The sequence below is a fragment of the Lemur catta genome, chromosome 20, assembly GCF_020740605.2.
Source record: "Lemur catta isolate mLemCat1 chromosome 20, mLemCat1.pri, whole genome shotgun sequence".
Lineage (NCBI taxonomy): Eukaryota > Metazoa > Chordata > Mammalia > Primates > Lemuridae > Lemur > Lemur catta.
This window is the reverse complement of record NC_059147.1, coordinates 34,579,994-34,594,146: the sequence shown is the minus strand read 5'-3', so window position 1 is coordinate 34,594,146 and position 14,153 is coordinate 34,579,994. Positions and strand designations below refer to the sequence as shown.

The window sequence follows — 14,153 nt, the reverse complement described above, 5'->3', positions numbered from 1 at the left end:
GACGGGGCTCGCCCAGACCCCGCGACGAGCCCGCCGGGCAGCGCCGGCCTAGGCCACGGGCGCGCGGGAGCCGGGGCGCGTTGCCGAGAGGGGACCGGGCGCACACGAACGGGGACGCGTCGGCTCTGCCGCCAGGCGCTCACGGCAACTACGGGAGGAGGTTCTGTCACCAAGCCCCTCTGCGACAGGCCCGCCCCGGCCACTGACAGGACCTGCCCGCGGCCCCGCCGCCCCCGCCGCTTCCACCTGCCGCGGCCCAGGTTCGCTGGGCCCGGACGCCGGAAGTGCGTGCAGGCCACTTCCGCCGGTCCGCGGCTCCGCGGCTCCCGCGCCCGCGCGCGCTCCGTTCCGGCCTCTCGGGCGCTCGCCCCGCCCCGGGCCCCGCCGCCGCCGCCTCCCCCGCCCGGCGCCATGGCCGCTGCGGCCGGGGACGGCGCGGTGAAGCCGCTGCAGAGCGCCATGAAGCTGGCCAACGGGGCCATCGAGCTGGACACTGGCAACCGGCCCCGGGTGAGGCGAGGCGGGGGCAGGGCGTGGCCGCCGCAGCGGCCCCAGGAGGGACCCCAGCCCCTCGGCAGGCCGGGTGGGCGAGGACCGGGCCGGGCGCCCACCCAGGACTCCTCCCCGGCGGTTCCTGGGGCCCGGGACGGAGGCGGGAGGCACAGATGGGACGCTGGGCTCCGGCGTCTGCAGTGTGACCTTGGACAGCCCACAGCGCTCTCCTGGCCTCAGTTTCCCTGTGTGTTCAGTGAGTCGGTGAATTAGAGCTGAGATTTTATCTGCTCAGGGTCTTAAGGAGGGCCTGTGAAGCAATCCTCCAAAACGCAGGTGGCAGATAATTCCGTGCTTATCTGTATTTTTCTGGGCAGAGGCCCTGTGGATTTAGTCAGGTTGCCACACGTATGGAACCCAGAAAGGGCCACTGCCCGCCCATTCACGAAGTGGCCGTTTGCAGTCGCCCTGTCTGGAGGGAAGGGCGGGCAGGGGAGGGCGTGGCTCGTTCCCGGGGGTGGGTGCCAGCTCCAAGTGGGGCCAGGGAGAAAAGCCGGCTGAGCCACACTGGGCTGCCCAAGGAGGGCAGAGTCTGCCTGTGCCAGGACACGCATCCTAGTTCCCGAGTCTGCTGCTTCCCAAGTTGTTTCTCTGGGGCAGTAGGTGCCCCCACAGGTCAGAAATCCTGCCTGGAATCTGTTCTGTCTTGTCTCTGAGAGGTAGACTTAATTAAAGGTGGGTAATTTTACAGCTGGGATAAAAGAAACACTGTGCTGTTACAGTTCCTGATGCCCTGCGCTCTGTCAGAGAGCCCTGGACAGAGCAGTCACGGTCCCTTGAAGCTGGCAGCATTCATGTGTACTAGGCTCTGTGTGCACAGGGGACACTTACTCTGGGTTCCAGGAAAGGGATTTCCCCGAACGATTCTAGGATGTGCAACATCAGACCTCTCCGGGAAGATCTTTTTAAGCCACTGAATGAATGGCCCTTGAGTTGCACAGGAAGGAAAGTGTTGCATAGAGTGAAAAATGACAGCAACTGCTGAGGCTGCTTCCCCAGCCCCCCGAAAGAGAACGTCAGTTCCTTCCTGCTCTGGAGAGAGGCAGGGAGAGCAGAGGCCGATGGCCGCTGGTCCCTGGCTCAACTGCCTAATCCAGAAGTGGTAGGAAGAAGTGTTTTGACATCACTGTCAGGTGCTGACGTGTTTTCCTTCAAGTCTGGAGAGTGGGGATACCCTCTGTGTCCTGGGCAGAACACCACGGATTAAACCCCGAGGGATAACGAGGGGACCACACTGCAGGCTGACGTCCCTTGGGTGTGTCTCAGAGATAAACGCCTTCGTTCCTGTACTTCCCACGAGGGCCCCAGGCAGGCATGGCAAGAGTCATTACCCTACACGGGCCTGATCCCTGCCATTTCTCTTTCCTGGACACAGGAGGCATATACGGAATACCTGAGGAGCATCCACTACATTTCCCAGGTGTTACTGGAAGAGGTGGAAACAGCTAAAGGTACAGCTCAGCCTCGCTGTTGTTTCCATGCTGGGCAAATCGTGGGCAGCTTAGCCCCCGATGGGTCCCAAGCCTGGGGCGTCCCCTGTGTCCTTCTATCCTGGTCACTAGCAGGTGGTGAGCACTCAGTGACTGTGAGCTGTCACAGTGTGACGTGGTGGCAGGAAGGGGCCAGTGCTGTAAGGGGTGGAGACTGGGATAGGGCAAGACACTGGCCGCAGTGAGCCACACAAAGGGGGGGGGGCAGCACCCCCAACAGGCCGCGCAAAGGCCCTGAGGAGGGGTGGGTGGGCAGGGCTTTGCGCACCTTTGGTAGAAGTGGGGCCGTTCTGGTGTGAAGGGAAGCTCAAAGAGGCTTTGAACTTTGTGGGAGATGCCAGTGCGGGGGCAGAGCCTCCCGGAGTGAGGACTGTGAGGTGGGGGGAGCGAAGGGCTTGGGGATGGGCCCTGCAGGAGGAACGGGCTAGACTTGCTGCGAGAGACCGGGCAGGTGCAGTCTTGTAAGGGGAGGAATAGAAAGTTCCACGGTGAGCACATTAAGTGTGGGGGCAAGTTAGAGGTCAGGGAGGCAGAGCTAGTGTTGCCTCCGTGCCCTAGGGAGCCGGTGAGCTCAGCTGAGCTCTGGCACCCCAAGAGTGATGAGTTGGGGGCTGGAGGTGGCAGAGGGGCTCCAGGGGAGGGTGATGCCGCAGAGGACACAGAAACCCAAATGGCTCACCGTATTTGGCAAGGTGGGGGGGAGTGATGGGCTAAAACTGGGTGTGGCATGAAAAGAAAATGGGAGCCTGAGACGGGTTTGCTGTAGAGGGGTGGGGAGGTGGGTCAGAGGCTGGGGCTGGTGGAGGCCAGGGACAGTCATACAGTGGCGGCTCCCACAGGTGTCTGCTGGCAGGAGAGATCCCAGAGGGACAGGGAGAGAAGGCTCGGGTGAGCGGGCAGTGTGGGTCCAGCGAGGCTGAGGGTGCCGTGGAGCCCACAGGAAGGCAGGTCTGTGCACACACATGGCAGATGGGCAGTGAGACCCCTCGGCTCGTCCCTGTCTCTGTGAAGTGGCCATGGAGGCTGCGTGTCCTGCCTCCTGGGGGACTGTGGCTGCCAGTGAAGCCTCAGTGGGGGGTAAAGGCCCTAAGTCAGGCCCCGATGAGGGGCACAGGGTCAGTGTGACGCTGGGCTGGCCAAGCACAGAGCCTGTGCAGGGCCACGCGGCGAACCCTGGCAAGTGATCAGGGCTGAGTGAGGACAGGTGGGCTTGCCGGGGTCAGCGGTGAGTGGAGGGTCGGTCTGCCCAGCTTTTCCACTTTCTTGTTTTCACCTCAGCAAGTATCTGATGAGTGAGCGAGCTGTGACTGACCTTCTTGTCCCTTTCCCAGAAGCTGGGGAATCTGTGCCCTCTGACACCTCCAAGATGCTGAAGCTGGCGGAGCAGTGTCTGGAGCGGGCCCAGTCCACAGCTGCCAAGCTCGGTGGGTCCCTCGCAGGAGGCAGTTCTGGGGTGTCCCCCAAGTCTGCATCTCTTTTGTGGGATGTGGGCCCACCCAGCCGACCCCTGGCTTTGTATGGCTTGCAGGGAAAACACGCCTGAAGCCAGCCATGCCCGTGGCTGCTCCCTCGCCCACCAGCCGACACCGCCGGGTGTATTCAGATGAAGGAGGGAAGCTCTCTCCTTTTCTGCCACCTGAGATCTTCCAGAAGCTTCAGGTGGTAGAGTCACAAAGCTCTAAGAAGTAAGATGGGGCAAGATGGGAGGGGGGCTGAGTCTAGGATTAGGTTTAGAGGCCCAGGAAGGTGAGCTGATTTTGGGGAACTTAGTTAAAATGGGTCCCAGAATGGAATACCCTTTTGCCTGGCAGAAGCAAATCCAAATTCTCTTTGGAGGAAAGCACCTCCATCCTTCATAAAATAAATGGCACACAGTCAAAGATAATCAAACACAGAAGGAAACAATAAACTATGAGGGAATGATAGCAGAGACAGACCTGCAAGGTCTTCAGAGTTACCAGACACAGATTAAATACATGTAGTCGGGCTCCTGTGTCCATGACTTCCACATCCACAGATTCCACCAACTGCAGATTGAAAATAGTTTAGAAAAAAAAAAATAAACAATACAGCATAACAACTATTTACGTAGTATTTACATTGTACGAGATATCATAAGTAATCTACAGCTGGTTTAAAGTATGCAGTAGGCTGTGTGCAGGTTATATGCAAACACTATGCCATTTTATGTAAGGGACTTACTTCAGTGCCCATGGATTTTGGTATCCCAGGGGGTGGTGGGTGTTCCTGGAATCAATCCCCTGTGCACACCAAGGTACAACTGTATGTTCTGTTTATAGAAACAAACAACTAGTCTGAAAACATCTAAAGGGAATAAGAAACTATAAAATCTGACCTAACTAATAAAAAACTAAGTAAAAGTGAAACAAAAAATACAATACTAAGATTATTTTTAAACACTAGTTGGGAACAAGAATAAATCATATTCTCCAGTAAAAATCCACGTAAACACACAAAAACAAACACACAAGTTTATAACAGCAGAGCAGACATAGCCAAAGAGAAAATTAGTGAATTGGAAAAAAGGTCAAAAGATACCCATAAATCTGTCACAGAAACAAAAAAGAAATGAAGACAGAAAATATACGAGAGACGGGGTGGGAAGGGGCATTTTAAAAAAAGAAAATATGAGAGATGGAAGGTCTAACATAAGTTAATCAGAGTTCCAGAAAGAGAGGAGAAAAAAAATGAAAACGGAAGCATTATTTGAAGAGATAATGGCAGATAATTCTTAGAACTGATGAAAACACACAAAGACACAGATGCAAGATGCCCAGAGTCCCAAGTGGGATACACAGGAAGGACCCACCCCTCTTGGACCTACTGTGGCTCCTTCCGACTTCCTAGTCACCTCACTCCTGCATGTGCAGCTCCCGGGCAGGGCCAGGCACAGGACTTCAGTCCCAGGATGGACTTTTCCTCCTCAGTCTTGTTTTCCCACAACCTATACTCTGCCACCTCTGAGAGCAGGAAGATAGGTGAAACCAAAAGCTTTCAAGCTGGAACGGCTATTGGTAACTGTCCTAAAGTAGAGACGGACTTCGTCCTTTCCTGGGTTGCAGGAAATCTAGTCTGTTTGGCCCATGCAATGCCTTTAAAGAATTACACATCATTAAAATAGAAAAAAATTATCTGGCCAACTAAAAATACATATAGAAAAAATTAGCCGGGGATGGTGGTGCATGCCTGTAGTCCCAGCTACTCGGGAGGCTGAGGCAGGATGATCGCTTGAGCCCAGGAGTTGGAGGTTGCTGTGAGGGAGGCTGCCGCCATGGCACTCACTCTAGCCCGGGCAACAGAGCCAGACTCTGTCTCAAAAAAAAAAAAAAAAAGTTTCACGTCATTGCCAAACATACATAAGTGGTCTTCATAAAAGTCCAGTGACTGATGCAGCTTCTCTGGAAGAGTCAAAAGTCCCAGCAACACGAAGGCCTATGTTTCAGCGGGGCAGGTATCTCCCGGCCACTCCTTCTCCATGTCCTGCCTGTCCCCATCACCACCAGAGTGGGTGCGGAGGGATGAGGAGGCTCCTCAGGTCACCGGAGCACCTCTGGGCTTCCTGGGGCCTGGACGGCAGCTTGTCCCCATTTCCAGAGAGCTGACACCACTGGAGGAGGCCTCCCTGCAGAACCAGAAGCTGAAGGCTGCATACGAGGCCCGGATGGCCCGTCTGGACCCCAGCCAGGCCATGCAGAAGACATCCCTGGTGAGTGGGGCCCAGGGACGGCCTGGGGAGGGTCGGGAAGGGTCGGGTTGGGGGTTCGGGACATGCCTCACTCCTTCCTTTGCAGACCCTGTCTCTGCAGAGGCAGATGATGGAGAACCTGGTGATCGCCAAAGCCCGGGAGGAGACAGCATCCTTTCTGATCAGCCTGGTGGTCCCTGAGGGGAAATTCACTGCGTGGCCTTGAGCTGAGGGCAGAGAGTGGGCGGCGTGGGGGCGCAGCGGTGCCAGGGTTGGAGCGTGGCAGTGAGAATCCTCACGCCTCAGAGGGGCCCGTCCTCCGGGGTGGCGCCCCTCACCCGCAGCTCCGGCCCTCCGGGAGCCGGCTGCCCGCGCGCCCAGCCTTCCCCGGCGCCGCCCGACCTCGCCGCTCAGATGTGCCTCCCCCGGGCGGCCCCTTCCCGAGTCGGGCCCGTCCTCCCAGCCCTGCTCGCCCGCCGCGCCCCGCGCCGCAGGCCGGGCTCCCGGGTGCGCGGGGCCGCGAGGCGGCGGGGTGCGGGAAGGGGCGGAGGCCCGCGCGGCTCGCACTCTGCGCCCCTTGACTCTGCCGCCAGCTCCAGCGCAAGATGGAGGAGCGCCGGCTGCGGCTGCAGGAGGCCGCCAACAGGTGCGTCTGCCGCCGCCGGGCAGCCGGGAGGCCTAGGGGGCCGCGCCCCAGGTCCGGCCCGGGGCCCACCTCGCCCTTGCCCCCCAGGAGGTTCTGCAGTCAGGTCGCGCTGACCCCGGAGGAGCGCGAGCAGCGGGCGCTCTACGCCGCCATCCTGGAGTACGAGCAGGACCACGTGAGTGTGGCGGCACGCGCGGGGGCGGGGCCAGGGCCGGGCTCCCTGTGGCGGGGCGGGGCTGCCTGGGTGGGGGCGGGGCTCCCTCACGTGGGGGCGGGCCCGGGCTAGGCTCCCTCGGGGGGGCCATGACTGGGCGGGGCTCCCTCACGTGGGGCGGGGCCAAGGATGGGCGGGCCTCCCTCAGGTGGGGACAAGGCCAGCGCTGGGCGGGGCCCCCTCGGTAGGGGCGGGGCCAGGACTGGGCGGGCCTCCCTCGGTGGGGCGGGGCCGGGACTGGGCGGGGTTCCCTGAGGTGGGGCGGAGCCAGGACTTGGCGGGGCTCCCTCAGGTGGGGGCGGGGCCAAGGCTGGGCGGGGCTCCCTCGGTAGGGGCGGGGCCAGGACTGGACTGGGCGGGCCTCCCTTGGTGGGGCAGGGCCAGGACTGGGCGGGGTTCCCTCAGGTGGGGCGGGGCCAGGACTTGGGGCTCCCTCGGATGGGGGCGGGGCCAGGACTGGGCGGGGCTCCCTCGGGTGGGGGCGGGGCCAAGGCTGGGTGGGCCTCCCTCAGGTGGGGACGAGGCCAGGGCTGGGCGGGGCTCCCTCGGTGGGGCGGGGCCGAGACTGGGCGGGCCTCCCTCGGTGGGGCGGGGCCGAGACTGGGCGGGGCTCCCTTGGTGGGGCGGGGCCTGGCTGGGCGGGGCTCCCTCGGTGGGGCGGGGCCGAGACTGGGCGGGCCTCCCTCGGTGGGCGGGAGCGGGGGTGGGTAGAGCGGGGGTGAGCCAGGGCCCTGGAGAGGCCTGCACAGTCTCCTGGGGCCAACCTTGGCACGGGATGAGGGGCATCCCGTCGTGGGAGAACCCGGTGCTTTCCTCCAAGTTGCCCTGTCCTGCAGGACTGGCCAAAGCATTGGAGGGCCAAGCTCAAGAGAAGCCCAGGGGACCTGTCGCTGGTGACGAACCTGGTCTCGCACTTGCTCAGGTACTCTGAGCCTTCAGGGCTCCTCTTGATTTGGCCCCACAGAGCCCCTGTCCACTGGCCGTCAGCTCCTCCCCTGCTACTGGATGTCACGGAGGGGGGTTACCGAGCCAGGCGCTTAACTGGGAGGTCTGGAAGGCAGTGCCGGGGAGAGGGGCACACTGCCCGCGGTCCCTGCCGCGGCCCCTGTGGACCCCAGCAGCTTTGCACTGAGGGTTTCCTTGGCTTTTCTCCACCTCCCCACTTGGGTGAGTCAGACTTTACTTGCAACATCACCGACAAGAAGTAACCCACGAATCACTTCTCTGAACCGGTTCATAGTGTGGCAACGTTGTAGACAGGTGGATGTCACAGATGAGGGGCTGAAGCTCAGACGGGTGAGGTCAGTGACAGGCTAGGCCAGCAGGCAGACTGCCGCCCCTCCCATTCAGACGGGTGGCCACAGAGGCACATGATCCCTGCCGAGGCACGAGGGCAGTGGTGGGCGCTGCCTCTCCGGGGGTGCAGCGTTTCCTAGACAGCCACCCCTGTCCTTGCAGCCTTCCCGACCACCCGATCTCGCAGCTCCTGAAGAAGCTCCAGTGTGCCGTGTACAGCACGCTGTACCCTGTGGTGAGCGGGGCCGCCCGCGCTGCGCCTGCTCCAGGCTGCTGCTCCGGGCCCCCAGACACCGACCGGCTGCTGGCTCCGGGGAGCCGCCGGCTCCGGTCCTCGCAGAGCCTGTACTGCATGCTCTCCCCACCAGAGCCCGGCTCGGCCCTGCGGCCCCAGGACAGCTCCCCGGCCCCCGCCACCACACCCCCGCTGCACCCTGGCCCCCCGGACAGAGGGGCAGAAAGCAGCCCCGGGGGGCCACCCTCACCCCTGGGGGATGCCTCATCCCACCTGCCAGACAAAGACAGCTCCTTTGAGGACCTGGAACAGTTCTTGGCTACATCTGAGAGGTGGGGCCAGGGTCTTGGGGGGCAGCCCGAGCCACAGACCCCCGGGGTACAGCAGGAGCCCCTGCTGGAGCAGCTGAAGAGTGCCGTGAAGGACATACACAACGCCATTGGTGAGGCCCGCAGGCCCGCAGGCCGGGCAGTGGGGGAGCCACTCTGACTCCAAGGCAGCCGGCAAGTGCCGCCCTCCAGGGCCCTTCCCTGGAGGCAGCCGTGTCAGCCCTGGTCCTCGGCTCCGTCTACCCTCCCCTGGGGCCAAGCACTCTGCGCAGCAGGCCCTCGGAGAGCTGGTGGGGTGGGTGTGCCAGTCCCCACTGTGTCCTCACTGGGCCGCACAGGGACGAGGGAGACGGGGCCTGTTTACCTCTCGCTCCTTTGCCCCGTCCGGGTCAGTCTGTCAGAGTCTCTGGTCTGCAGGTGGTCTTGGCTGTCCCGTGGGGTCAGAGGCTTTATCTCAACCCCAGGGCTGCTGAGTGTGTGCAGCCTGGTGGTGCCAAGAGGCTCAGCCGTCAGCCTCTCCCCACTTGGAAATGTGTGGACCCCGAGCCCCCAAGCCCTCTGGAGAGGGAGGCCCAGCAGCGGGGCTGCAGACTCTGCGCCGCCACGTTCTGAGGGGCTGGGGTGGCTCCGACGGGGAGGAGTGCTGCGGCCTAGAGGTGGGGGGGGGTGGCCCTGTTGGGACGTCCTGGCTCTGTTCCCAGCAGACAGGCTGCTCTCGTTGACGCTTCTGGCCTTTGAAAGCCTGAACACGGCCGCCTCCAAGGACCGCTGCCTGGCGTGCATCGAGGAGCCGTTCTTCTCCCCGTTGTGGCCGCTGCTGCTGGCCCTGTACAGGTACGGCCCCCGCCCGGCAGCCACCCGTGACCAGCTCCGGTCCCCCACAGGGCCTGCCCGGCTCACCCAGGCACCGTCGCCCTCCTCTCAATCCCTGAGGCATTTTTTGGTACTTGTGGCCGGGGCTGTGCTCTGAGGCTGCCCTCAAGTGTCTCCGGTTTGCAGGTAGGGCCATGCCCACCTCCTCTGACTGGGGTCTCAGGGACAGTTGGGACATTTGCTTGGTTTGCGTGGCCAGCTTTCTCCAGCTCTGAGCTCCAGAGGCCTCTGGCCACAGCCTGCCTTTCCCTGGGGCAGCTGAGCCTGGCCTGTCCCTGCCGCAGGAGCGTGCACCGCGCCCGCGAGGCTGCCCTGAGCAGGAGCATGGAGCTCTACAGGAACGCGCCCCCCACGGCCATTGGCATCCCCAGCAAGCTGCTCCCCCAGGACCCTGAGGCCAGGGGGGCCACCACCTACCCCTACTGCGCAGCAGCGCAGGAGCTGGGGCTGCTCGTCCTGGAGAGCTGCCCCCAGAAGAAGCTGGAGTGCATAGGTGAGAGGCTCGAGACCAGGGGACAAGGCCGGGCGTGGCAGGGGCCCACCCAGTGGGCGACCTGGAGCCCACCTGTGCCTCTTGTCGCATGTGGGGCTGGGACGTGCGTGGGGTGAGAGCAGTGCCCGCAGGGCTCGCCCGGCTCTTCCCAGCCCAGCACGTCCGGGGCAAGTGGGCAGTCCCAGGGAGCGGGGGCGGGGCAGCCTTCCTCTCCCTGCTGGGGCCTCCTGCTGCACCCCGGCACCCCTCAAGCCACACATCCGTGCTGCAGTGCGGGCCCTGCGGGTCATCTGTGTGTGTGCGGAGGACTACTGCCACGCCCACGAGGTCGCGTCCGTGGCTGGACCCCAGCCCGTGGCTGCAGCTGCCATGTGAGTCCCAGGAGGGCCGGGCTGGGGGCCATCCCAGGAGGGCAGCGGGCAAGCGAGGGGCTGTCCTCCCGCCCTCGGAAGCCAAGTAGGGGGAGAGAACTCTCCTGAGCGGCAGAGCCTGTCTTCTGGAGAACAAGCCCTTGGCCACTGCGGACCACAGGCTCAGAGGAGGCCAGGGGAGGGCTCCTGCCACCCGGGCAGGGCTGTTCACACCGTGCCCCTGGGCTAGGCCAAGGCTCCTCTGGTCAAATTTAGGGCTGCTTTTCCCAGAAGCAGGCGCTCGGACCCTCAGGTTCACATGTAGGGCAGCAAGGGAGTCGTGGGCCCCCTAAGCCACCTGGGCCCTGGTGAAGAGCCTGACCCCCAACAGGCCTCCCATCCGAAGCGAGGAGTCCCGGAATATCTGTTAACCCTCCTCCTCCCGAGGGGCAGGCAGGGCTTTCCCCACCTGGGCTCTGCAGGCCTCGGGGCAGGGATGCCCGAGCCCACTCAATCTGCCCCGGACTCAGCTGAGCCCAGCAACCTCCTGACCTGGCCCTGGTGTCCACCTGGAGCCGGCGTCCCCGCAGTCCCTGTAACCCTACTCCATGGGCCGGGGTCAGCCCCGAGCACACCTGCTCTGGCAGCCTGGGCTGGGGCTGTGGCACCTGCCCTGCACTCAGGGCCTGCAGGTGACGAGCCGGGAGGTCAGCGGGGAGGAGCCCGACCAGGGCAGGGAACAGACGCTCCCCATCCACCCAGGGTGAGGCCACCGGGCCTCAGTGGCAGGGTCTGGTGGGAGGGGCCAGACCAAGCCTCGCCCGTTTTATAAGCTGGGTTTCTGCACCAGTCACTGCGGGTAAAACAGTGTCAGACGCAGCCCCCACGCAAGCCCTCTCTGTGGGGCCAGTCGGGGCTGCCTGTGTCCCTGCAGGTGCAGCAGGCGGGTGGGCCTGGTCTGAGGCTCCGTCTCCCCTCTCACAGTCCCCTGGGCTCTCTGCCCTGGGGGGTTCTGAGCACCCCGCAGGGCTCCACTGGCTCCCTGAGTCCTATGGCGGGTCCAGGGTGCCCGCTGTGCCCCGCCGGTGACACCACTCTCAGCTTGCTCCTGCCCAGACCCTTGGTGTAGGGGCCCCGGTGGACCGGAGGGGACCCTGCCCTGCGGAGTGTGAGGGAGGGAGCTGCAGGGGGAGGGGCCGCCATCCTGCCCCCGGGCCCTGGAGTCACGAGATCCGAGACTGTGGGGGGACAGCACAGGCTGGAGGGGCCGGGGCGCCTCGCTGCCCCCGGTGGTCCCCTGGGCCACAGGTGCGCAGAAAGGCAGAGAGAGGGCAGCCGGCACCGCAGGGCCGCTCCAAGGGCCGCCAGGCCCGGGGAGGGAGCGGCACCGCCCAGCCCTCAGCGCCTGCCTTGCCCAGCAGTGGCGCGGACGACCTGCTGCCCATCCTGTCCTTTGTGGTGCTGCGGAGCGGCCTCCCCCAGCTGGTGTCGGAGTGCGCGGCCCTGGAGGAGTTCATCCACGAGGGGTAGCAGCCCGCGGGGGGCGGGGCGGGAGCTCTGCGGGAACAGCTGGGGACAGGGCAGCCTGGCCTGCCAGGGGACCTCACCCCCAGACCTAGCCCGTGGTCTGGTGTCAACAGGCTGCAGGCGTGTGGCCCCGCCTGTCACAGAGCACGCCCATGGGCCCCCTCCCGTGCCACCTGTGCACAGGCTGCCCCCAGCCAGCACGCCCCACGGCCCCTCGCTCGGCCCACCCTCCTGAGGCAGGAGCCGAGGGGTCGTGCCCTGAGCACATCTGCCTGGGAGGGGCCGACGGGGCCCAGGGGCAGCACAGGTGGGAAAGACCCCCCCAGCCCAGCCGCCCTGACAGCCCCACCTGGGGGCAGCTTGGTGCCTTCTGGAGTACCAGGGCGTCCTTTTGTCCCTGCAGATGACATGTGCCGCCTGTGTCCGTGCAGGTACCTGATTGGAGAGGAGGGCTACTGCCTGACGTCGCTGCAGAGCGCCCTCAGCTACGTGGAGCTGCTGCCCCGGGGGGCCCTGGGCAAATCGTAGAGGCCAGACCCCAGGGTTCCCAGGGCCATTCCTCCTGCTCCTCAGAGCCTCAGGACCCACCAAGGACTGTCCAGGAGCTCACAGCCCCCTGCACGCCTGGCCCCGGGGCCAGGGGGTGTGTCAGCCGGGGGTGCCCTCCAGTCCGTGCCACCCCTCACCGCACATCTGCCCCCAGGGCTGCAGGCAGCGCCAAGGGGCCCCATCAGGGGAGCTGAGCTGGGGGGTCTCCCAGGCCCTGACACGGGCCCTGTCCCCCCGTGGCTGCAGGCTCAGCCATGAGCATCTGGCAGGGCCCCAGCACACCCTCGCCAACACGGGGCAGCCCCTGGGGGCATCGAGCAGAGCGGGGGCTGCCAGCCCCCCACAGCAGCAGTGGCGGTCTGGTCCCGTCCCCCGAGACTGTCAAAGCTCCTCTGAGCCAGCTCCTTGTCGGAGTTAAGACAAGAGCCTGCCTCCCCCGCCCGGCCCGGGCACAGGTGGTGTGAGAGAGTCTCTTCCCCGGGCGGGGCTGCTCTGTGCCTGACGGGCCAGGCACCGGCGCCCTGCGCTGCCTCTCGCTCACCGCGGCAGTAGGCGGTGAGCATTCGGGACCCCCGGCCAACTCCGCCCTGAATGTCCTCCCCCAGGTCGGTGTGAGCTGAGGGTCAGTGCCCGACGGTCACATGTCCTCTCGTGACCACCAACCCAGCCTAAAATAAAGAGGTCATTGCTGTATCGCTTGACACGGCTCCTCAGCCCCCACCCCGTCCACCAGGAGCCACTGAGGTGGGTGGCGAGAGCCACAGCACCCCCAAACCGAGCCTGGCCCGTCCTCGTGAGTGCCTGGGAGCAGGACCCCCCAGGGGCTGCAGCTGGCTGGGCAGGGCTACGCTTTGCCTTCCAGAGCCAGGCACCAGTGGGTTGGGTGGGGTCGGGGTCACAGGTCGCCACTGAGGCCTGAGCCCAGAGCTCTCCCCTGAAGGTCTCTCGGGAGTCACTGTCGGTCTGTGAACACGCACACGAGTGCCCCGAGGTGGAAGCGTGTGGCCCCTGGGGAGGAGGAGCAGGTGGCTGAGCACGGGCGGCCTCTGCCAGGGAGGGAGGCCCCTCTGCGCCTCCACAGGAAGGGGGAGCCCCAACCCCAGGTTCCACCAGGGGCTGGCTGTGGGGGCAGTTTGGGTTCCCTGGGGAAAGAGTCTTACAAAACAGTAACAGCTGATGTGCCTCAGATGCCCCATGTTTCAAGCCCTCTGCAGGTAATAACTGGGTTACCCCTCACAGGACCGCGTGAGCAAACAGGTGACATGCCTCTGCAGGTGACTGGCAGAACGGGCTTTGAGCCCAGCAGGGTGACTCCAGAGTCCAGCCTGCAAACAGTGCCAGGGATGCCTGGGACGGGGACCCCAGGAGCAGGGCGACTGAGTCCCTCACACAGCTGTTCTCTGGCATGGGTGGTCCTCCGCGGGTGGGCGGCCCCGGGGCTTGATTCCTCAGTGATTCCCCACCCCCAACCCCTCACCCAGAGTCCCAGGAAAACAGGGGCTGCCACTTACCTGCCTGCCCGTGGGTGGCAGAGCTTTCGGTCCTCTGTGCCCCAGCCCTCTGCAAAGAGGAGACCCAAACTCAGCCCCTGACCCTGCCCTGGACGCCCTGGTGCTCTGCTGACTCCAAGATGCTTCTCTCCAGTCATAAGCTGGTGCTCCTGTGAGGCATGGAGTTCTGAGTCCCCCAGGACCTGGACCCCAGCTAGTCTTGGTGTCTCTAGGGGTGGGGATGGGGTGATGTCCCTGCCCCAGGCTTCAGCATGGATGTCTGAAGGTGGGATTCTTGTTGGAAACAGAGTCTCGCGCTGTTGCCCTGGCTAGCGTGCAATGACAATCCTCCTGCCTCAGCCTCGCAAGTAGCTGGGACTACAGTTATGCGCCACCATGCCCA

The 14,153-nt window shown here is 64.0% G+C and overlaps 1 protein-coding gene and 1 long non-coding RNA gene across 10 annotated transcripts; one reads left to right on the top strand and one right to left on the bottom strand.

Moving 5' to 3' along the window:
* Nucleotides 1–304: 304 nt before the first annotated feature.
* On the top strand, nt 305–12,953 carry VPS9D1 (VPS9 domain containing 1). 9 transcript variants are annotated; one of them, XM_045533875.1, is made up of 15 exons: nt 381–510; nt 1,928–2,003; nt 3,377–3,466; nt 3,571–3,727; nt 5,658–5,769; nt 5,855–5,917; nt 6,342–6,394; nt 6,482–6,569; nt 7,445–7,530; nt 8,067–8,581; nt 9,173–9,302; nt 9,626–9,834; nt 10,106–10,205; nt 11,606–11,710; nt 12,143–12,953. In XM_045533875.1, exons 1-15 carry the CDS (start codon nt 412–414, stop codon nt 12,237–12,239), a joined length of 1,980 nt encoding a protein of 659 aa, XP_045389831.1. In that variant the 5' UTR covers nt 381–411; the 3' UTR covers nt 12,240–12,953. The 9 variants fall into 9 exon arrangements, with proteins under 9 accessions (XP_045389826.1, XP_045389831.1, XP_045389830.1 ...); XM_045533874.1 differs by having other exon boundaries at nt 3,374–3,466; XM_045533873.1 differs by having other exon boundaries at nt 3,374–3,466; nt 9,170–9,302.
* On the bottom strand, nt 3,925–5,247 carry LOC123625406. Its single transcript, XR_006730492.1, has 2 exons — nt 4,245–5,247; nt 3,925–4,069 (listed from the first exon to the last, which is right to left on the bottom strand). It is a non-coding gene; the product is annotated as an uncharacterized LOC123625406 (long non-coding RNA).
* Nucleotides 12,954–14,153: the final 1,200 nt, after the last annotated feature.

Bases quoted from the DNA above. Each gene is read 5' to 3' on its own strand.
- VPS9D1 (XM_045533870.1), top strand. From the start codon at position 412: ATGGCCGCTGCGGCCGGGGACGGCGCGGTGAAGCCGCTGCAGAGCGCC. The intron at 5,918-6,341 runs GCATCCTTTCTG...CTCTGCCGCCAG, and splicing joins CCAAAGCCCGGGAGGAGACA to CTCCAGCGCAAGATGGAGGA. The intron at 6,570-7,444 runs GTGAGTGTGGCG...CCTGTCCTGCAG, and splicing joins TGGAGTACGAGCAGGACCAC to GACTGGCCAAAGCATTGGAG.